General features: G+C 32.2%; 1 protein-coding gene across 1 annotated transcript; it reads right to left on the bottom strand.

The window, feature by feature from the left end:
* Positions 1–592: 592 nt before the first annotated feature.
* Positions 593–5,256, bottom strand: LOC100180243 (immunoglobulin superfamily containing leucine-rich repeat protein 2-like). The gene is made up of 7 exons (XM_002127119.5): positions 5,094–5,256; positions 4,013–4,148; positions 3,512–3,634; positions 3,011–3,140; positions 2,461–2,607; positions 1,910–2,065; positions 593–1,482 (listed from the first exon to the last, which is right to left on the bottom strand). Exons 1-7 carry the CDS (start codon positions 5,245–5,247, stop codon positions 1,315–1,317), a joined length of 1,014 nt encoding a protein of 337 aa, XP_002127155.2. The 5' UTR covers positions 5,248–5,256; the 3' UTR covers positions 593–1,314.
* Positions 5,257–8,180: the final 2,924 nt, after the last annotated feature.

Below are 8,180 nucleotides of genomic sequence, written 5' to 3'. Positions count from 1 at the left end.
CACCCATGTTATAACAACTGCCATTGCCCCGCCGGGGATAAATAAATTATTTGATAAAAAGTCAACTCCGATATAAATCTTACTGTAAGACCTCATGCATACATGAAAAAAAGTAGTGTGGAGGTGTTTTAATTGACAAAAAAAAATGTATTTTTTTTTAATTGACTTTCGAAACCTCCTTTTGGTCGCGCTACTGTTTGTGTATACTTGTGTGTGTGTGTGTGTGTACATATGTTATTGTTATCTTATATTTGTGCGTGTATGTATATATTATATATGTCTAAAGTCTAAAAATATTTTTGTTTTTTTTTAAGATGGAGGACCTTGAGAAGCAGATGGGAGATCTTGGTGAGGAAGGAGATGTTGATAAACTTGATGAGAGGATGTGGGGATCGGAAGATGAAGATGAGGAGGAGAAAGAGGGAGGAGCGGAGGAGAAGGGAGGAGGAGTGGATGCGGTGAGTTGTTTCATTAATATTTTCCTTTTTTTTATCTTTTTTTTAATATTTGTTTTTTTTTCATGTTTTTTTCATTATTTCGTTTTTTTTCATCTTTTTAATTTTTTTTTTCAATTTTTTGAAAACGTTTGTTACTTTTTGTACCAGTCATAATGTAAATAACCCTTTAGTCGCTTATTTAGTTCAAAAAACGTAGTGTATTTCCGACAAAACAACTGCCATTTTTCTTGAAATAGTTTAACAGTCCATTGTGTTCAGTACACAGTTTGGTTAAATTTGTTTATTTACAATTTGACAAAATTTATTTGACTACTTATACAAGAATGCTTGACAGGCTATCTTATATACAATAAACATTAGGTATAATTTAGGGAACAGTAATATGCAATAAATGTCATCCCTATTTAAAATATTTGGGGACAAATTAAGATACTTGTAAATTTGTTTTCTTAAAAGCCGGTTAATTCCAGTTTGAAGTCATTATTTTGGTCATTTTGAGTTTTCAAAGGCATCATAAACTGTCTATTGAAAATCTTTTGGTATTAAATTAAGACTATGACTAAAGTTGTTTCCTTAAAACCAGTTAATTCCAGTTTGAACTCGTGTTTTAGTCAATAAGTTTTTAAAGGCATTATAAACTGCTCAAAGAAAAACATTTGATAAAAAGTTAAGATGATGACTTATAAATTGGTTCATTTAAAACCAGTTAATTCCAGTTTGAACTGAAATTTGTTTAGTCATTTTAAGTTTGTCTAGAGACAAACTAAGTCCTAAGATTCTTGTAAAGTTGTTTTCTTAAAACCAGTTATTTCCAGTTTGAACTCATTATTTTAGTCATTTTGAGTTTTCAAATTATTCATAAACTGCTGTATCCTTCACAATGCTTGCTTATTGACCACACTGTCAACCCAAGGAGGCCACAGATAGCTAGAACTCCAATAATGACTCCAAATATCACTCCTCCCTGTGGCACCTCACGAAACACCATGGGCATATCTGGCTTACACCCTGTGATGTTGTTGTTCTGTAAGACAAAGATGGTGGTTGGGACATTTTTTTGTATTTTGGTTGAGTAGTTTAAAACAGCGGTTTCCAAACTTTTTGCTTACAACTTGCTTTAAATCTTTTCTGAATCTTGCTTTTAATCTTTTGATCCAAAATTTTCATGCAACTTATTACGATCATTAGCATAATAAACGGGGTACTTTGTGTAAAATAGGTAAACTCTTGGCAAACCCAATGGTTCGTTACACGACCACTTGCACCCAGTTTGGGAGGCTGATTAAGAAGGTATAGGTTAAACAATAAAAATATATTTAAAAAAAAAGTTTGGTGAAAAGTTTTTAGTACTAACAGTTTTCAAGTTTATTTTTTTCTTTATAAAAAAAGAAATTTAGTTAGTTTTCTGCAGTTTTCGGTTTAGTGCAAAAAAAGTTTCAAATATTTTTCACCTGTACCACATTTTCAACCGGGTAACCAATCAGAGGCTTTGGTGTTGCACATGTGACTTGGGGAAGGTCATCGACCTCTAGATCTCGTCCAATCAGATAGTCGTATACCGACACTAGTTCACAATCACAGTTAAGCTGAAATGTCCGAACTTTTACCTAGTTTGAAAAGTTTGTTTTAATTTTGTAGAAATTTTATCATATTGAATGAATGAATGAATAAGTGTGACTTACTTTATCCTCGCGTGGCGGGAAAACGACAGTTGTTAAACAAAGGTGTTTTGTTTCAAACACCTCGTGCCAGCTTACGAGTTACCAAGTATGTTACTTTGTGGGCAATTTTTTCATTTTTTATGTGTGGCTGGTGGCTGTTAATTTGGACAACCCATTAGTGACCACTGGGTTGGAGCAATTGTCAATAGGTGTCTTGCCCAAGAACACATAGGCCATTAATGGTGATTGAATGTTTTGATATAATTTTATGTTTCTAATATTAAAATGGTTTGGTATTTTGTTATAAACTTTTTATCGGGTTAAAACCTTTTTCTTTTTACCTCTATTAGATTTGGTTTATTTTCGAACCATTTTCGGTAAATTTCCGTGTAAGAGTTGAGGCTAATATCAAAGATTTCTATGTTGATGATGTCATCAAATGCGTCGTCGTTGATTGTTTTTATTTGACTGCTCGTAACTCGAAACACCTGTGTTTGTGTGTTGGGATTTAAGTTACATAGTACTGTAGGGTAAGATGGGACACCTTTAGCACATAATATTCAAATTTCCTGATCATGTTTTAAACAATTATTAACAACGGTCTATGGGAGTCGTGAAGATATGGTTTTATATCGTGTCGAGTGTTCTTTGTTTGCTACCAAATGGGACGGGAAAATAGAATGAACAGCTGTCCCATCTTCCTCCTACTATATTTGAATGGAGTAGAGTAGAAATAGTACATAAAGTTCTATTATATAAGGTTAAAGTTGCAAAAAACGTCATGAAACCTGTGGTTTAGGCCACAGTTGGCCCATTACACCAAAAAAGCTTGCAGTTTATTGTTTTTCCATAAACATTAAAAGTTGGCTTAAAAATTTTTTCAATATTCACTTTTAAATTAACTAGTGGTGAAAGTTGTTCACGGTTGAGCGTCTCGATTCTGTTTAATTCCATCTCGAGTATTTCAACACTAGATGGCAGTACTGGGATGCTCGTCAATTTGTTCTCGCTCAGATTTATCCTGGTGTAAATAATGAATTAATGTGAATGAATGGAACTTACTTTATCCTTGCGAGGCCGGAAAAACGACAATCGTTATAACACCGTTGTTCATACACCTTGCGCCTGCTTACGAGTTACCAAGTATGTTACTTTGTGGGTGATTTTTTTTTCAGTTTTTATGTATGGCTAATAATTTGGACAACCCATTAGTGACCACTGGGTTGGAGCAATTGCTGTTAAGTGTCTTGCCCAAGGACACATACGCCTACAATGGTAGGGATGACGTTCCTTGAACCCATTACCTCTGGGTTAGAGGCAGGCGCGCTAACCACTTTGCCACGGCGCCGGACTTAGTTTTAAAAAGTTAAAAACATTGTAAAACGTTCTTACTCTTTTAACTGCAGTGGTTCTCCCGTAGTTGATGTAAGATTCACTCTTTTTATTCGATTACCACTTGCCGATAACGTTTGTACACTTGGTGGGAGCACAAGCTCTAGCGTCGAAAACTGATTTCTGTTAAATTGGAAAATTATTTTCCTCCTTAAAAAAATAATTTAAAAAGCAAAATTTTACGGGTAGCTGCATTTATTTTGCAAAAAGGTCAAAAAAGTTTGTTTTGTTGAGCAGATTCTAGTCAGTATACGATTTTGAGATTTTAGATACAGTATTTGAATAGTAGGGTGAGGGAAGATGGGACACCTTTAGAACATACTATCCAAATATCCTGAATAATTTTTAAACAATTAACAACGGCCTATGGGAGTCGTGAAGATACGGTTTTATAATTCTTTGAATGTTCCTTGTTTACTACCAAATGGGACGGAAAAATAGAATAAAAAGGTGTCCCATCTCCCCCCGCCCTACTATATACAATATATATTGTTGACTTACTGGTTTATGTTGATTGTTGTAAGTTGATTCAAACCACTCACAACTTCAACATCAATCGTTGAAATACGATTGCTATTCAACAATAGAGTTGTCACACTTGTTTGTATTGGTGTGGGGAAAGTTTTAAGACCAACGTCTGGAAATTGATGAACAGTTTAGTTTTTCTGCCCAATGTTGCTCTTTATTGTGTTTTTTGATACGATTTTGTGGCAAATTTATTCTGCATATTAATGTTGATTAGTTTTACATACCATTATCCTATTTAAGTGGCCTTTTATAAGGTGTTAACACTTAAATCATGTAGATTGCATAAATACAACAGGTGTTTAGAAATTGTGTACACAGCATTTTAAAACCAGTTTTGTTATGCTGTTAATTCCCATCTATTTGTAATTTTAAATTAGTTTCGTTTTTTATTGGTATGTGTCAACTTATACACCAGACATACATGGTGTGTTCATACACCTCATGCTTAATGTTGAGTTCTAACATTGGAATATTCTTCATAAACAACAGACACTAATGGTGTATTCATACGCCTCATGCTCACACATGGGTGTCATCTTATACAACAGACACACATGGTGTATTCATACACCTCATGTTCCCGTCAAGTTATAACATGGCTGTCTTCTTATACACCAAACACACATGATGTATTAATACACCTCGTGTTCACTGTTGAGTTATAATATGGAAGTCTTCTTGTACACGAGACACACATGATGTATTCATACTGATACATCTCATGCTCACTGTCGAGTTATAACATGGATGTTTTCTTATACACCAGACACACATGGTGTATTCATACACCTCATGCTTACTGTCAAGTTATAACATGGGTGTCTTCTTATACACCAGACACACATGATGTATTCATACACCTAATGATCACTGTCGAGTTATAACATGGATGTTTTCTTATACACCAGACACACATGGTGTATTCATACACCTCATGCTTACTGTCAAGTTATAACATGGGTGTCTTCTTATACACCAGACACACATGATGTATTCATACACCTAATGATTACTGTCGAGTCAATAAATCTAAACCTCAAATAAGCTAACTCACCTGAACAAACCAAATGTGTTTGATTGCATTCACAATTCACGTGACACCCTACACTTGCTGTCGTCATGACAATGGTGTCGTCGGTCGTTTGTGATGTCACAAACATGAACAAAGAAACAAACATTAAAACAGTCGCACCCATGTTTATCTTCATCAGCTTAAATCTGTTGCGAAAAATCTAAGTTTTTGTTGTAAATTATAAAAAGGATTCTGCTCAGAAAAGTTAACATATTTTTGTTGACATTATCTTTTATAAAAATTAGCCATAAAAAATCTTAATTTATTTCTTCTAAGCTTTTGGTTGATTACTAAACCTATTGCAATTTTTTTCTCTGATTTTATATAAAACTGTAATTTTAAATTCAAATTTGATTATGCCTAGCTTTTTAGCTGGTTACTAATAGTACTGTTATGTTTCATTTCATTTACTATAAAACTAAAAACTAAAAAAATTAATTCAGCTAACAAAACATGCATTTATTCCAGCACAAAAGCACATTTTGTTTGGACAAAAAAGCTTATTTATTCAGACAAAAAAAACAGACAATAATTTAGACAAAATATAGACAATTATTTAGACAAAAAAAAACGATATTTTTTCAGACAAAAAACAGACAGTTAGACTTTTATGTCTGTTATTAGCTGGTTACTAATAGTACTGTAGCAATAACAGCAAAACAAGACTTAAATTAAAACCCTGATTAAATGTAGCCTTAACACAGCTCATTGAAAATGGGTTTAATTAACCACAATGTTAAGGTAATTAACCTTCTATAGGCACCTGGGTTTATTATTAGGTCACAATGATTTAATTGTGTGTTAACAATGGTTGTTTGTGGGAATAGTGACCACTATGTTTCCATTGTTATGTAATGACCCATTTAGGAATTTATTTTACGAAAATTGTAATTTTACATTAAAACTATAATATAACAAGGAATTGTATAGGTTTTGCTTAGGCACAATTTATTTGCAGAGTTTTAATGTTGTTTAATTAAATGATGTCTACTTTAAGTTACATTCTATTGTTTTTAGGGTGTGGCGGTCACGCCTCTTTCCAAAACATTATTTCTTTCTTTTTTATCAATATCGTTACTACCCATATTTTCTCTTTTGTTAACTTGGTTTTAGTTATCGTGACTGAAGAAACGAAATAAATTTCATTTATATAACATTCATATTGTATAAATAAATTGTTTTTAGATGAATTATATTTCTCATAAAAAAGGATTGAATGAAAGACAATTGTTTATCTTTGCATGGCAGGGAAATGACAGTTGTTAAAACACTTTGTTTTTTCGTATTTAGTTTCACATACCTCATGTCCGCTTTCCAGTTAAAAATGACTTTTTCATTTCTAACTTATTTTTTAGGAGGAAAGTGAGTTAGGGGCTAAAGATGATGAAATGGCTGAGGGTAAAAATGATGAGAAACAAGAAGAAAAACAACAAGAAGAAACAACACAGGAAGAAAACAAACAAGAAGAAATTAACATTGGTGATCAAAGTGAATTTGACCCAAATGAAAAGTTAGTTTGTTGCAATTTAAAATCATTGTTTGTTTTCTGTTTAATTTTTGTTTTTTAAAGGTGGTTTAACTCTTATGTTTAAGGTAAATACCTTGAAATAATATTTATACATTTTAACATTTTTTATAGGTCTGTTTTTCTCTAAACATTAATTTAACATAATATGACTTCTTTCTTGGGTAATGGGTCCATTATAGCCTCCCACGCCTTGGTGCACTGTAGATCACCCTTAAAATAGTTTTTTTTTACTTACATAGCTTTTTTTAAAAATGACTAAAATATCAAAAATCTGATGCAAAAAAAAGAAGAGAGTTGTAACTTTTGTTAAACAGAGACGATTGTCACGAGAATGAGCCTCCCAACGAACCAGAAGCCATGGAAATCCCAGAAGATTTGAAACTCGATGATGAAGATGGAAGTGACCATGAAGGTGAGTGTGTGGTGAGATAGAAATCATATATATTCATAGAAATTATATATCAGAGGGAGGGAGAGAGGATGAGTTGGATAAAGGGGAGAAATCGCTCCCGGAGACAATGGGAGAGGATGATGATGTCACAAAGGATGATGATGATGTCACAAAGGATGATGATGATGTCACAAAGGATGATGATGGTCTCACAAAGGATGATGATGTCACAAAGGATGATGATGTCACAAAAGATGATGAAGACGTCACAAATGACAATGATGATGTCACAGAAGACATGGACACAACTGGTAAATACAGAAAATAAGTCTTATAACTTTTTTTTCAATATTTTAACTCAAATACCCAATAAAAACAATATTTTGACTCGAATGACAAAACATTTTTTGCAACATTTGAACTAAAATAACCAAAAAATTAATATTTTGTCCCAATCAACTAAAAAATCAATATTCTGACTTGAATAACAAAACAAACCAGTATTTTGACTCAAATAAAAAAATTCAATATAATGACTTTTTTTAGAAAATGTTACTCCAAATAAAAATGAAGAGGAGCAGGATGTGGATGGAGGAGCAAATGAGGAGGAGGAGAAAGATAACAATATTGTAATTTTTTTTCCCTAATTGAATCTATTATTTGTCAGGGTGGTCTTTAATTTTTTTTTGTTTTATTTATGACAGAACACATTTATACATAATGTATTTTTTCTTTATATTTTAATCATTAAAAATCTAAAAATCACTTAATATTTTAGAATCAACGAACCGATGGCAACCAACTTCCAATGGAAGAAGAAATAAATGATGAAGTTAAGGAAAAAATTTCCAGGTTTTTGTATTTTTTGGAAAATTTCAAATATTTGTAAATATTTTTTTTAAATTTGTTGTTTTATGACAGAAAAGACACAGAAGTTGTTGCTAATGATGCCGTACAAAGTGAAGAGGCTTCCGAAAAAATCCCTGAAGTTTCAAAAGAAGAAGGTTTGGATTTGATTTAAATATTTAAAAAAAATATTTCTATTGGAAAATATTAAATCTTTATGAATTTTATGCAAAATAAAAAATAGACTTCATTTTTTTTTAATAATTTTTTTCTGAAAGGTAAAGAAGAAGAAAACACAGGACAG

Source organism: Ciona intestinalis, unplaced genomic scaffold (genome assembly GCF_000224145.3).
Source record: "Ciona intestinalis unplaced genomic scaffold, KH HT001154.1, whole genome shotgun sequence".
NCBI classification, from domain to species: domain Eukaryota; kingdom Metazoa; phylum Chordata; class Ascidiacea; order Phlebobranchia; family Cionidae; genus Ciona; species Ciona intestinalis.
Note: the sequence above shows the minus strand (reverse complement) of the source record. Positions and strands in the feature narration are given on the sequence as shown.

Excerpts from the sequence above, each read along its gene's own strand:
- LOC100180243 (XM_002127119.5), bottom strand. The coding sequence starts at position 5,247 with ATGAAGATAAACATGGGTGCGACTGTTTTAATGTTTGTTTCTTTGTTC. Across the intron at positions 3,141-3,511 it reads GAACCACTGCAGTTAAAAGA|GATAAATCTGAGCGAGAACA; the intron begins GTAAGAACGTTT and ends TATTTACACCAG. Across the intron at positions 2,066-2,460 it reads ATAAACCAAATCTAATAGAG|GTAAAAGTTCGGACATTTCA; the intron begins GTAAAAAGAAAA and ends TTTTCAAACTAG.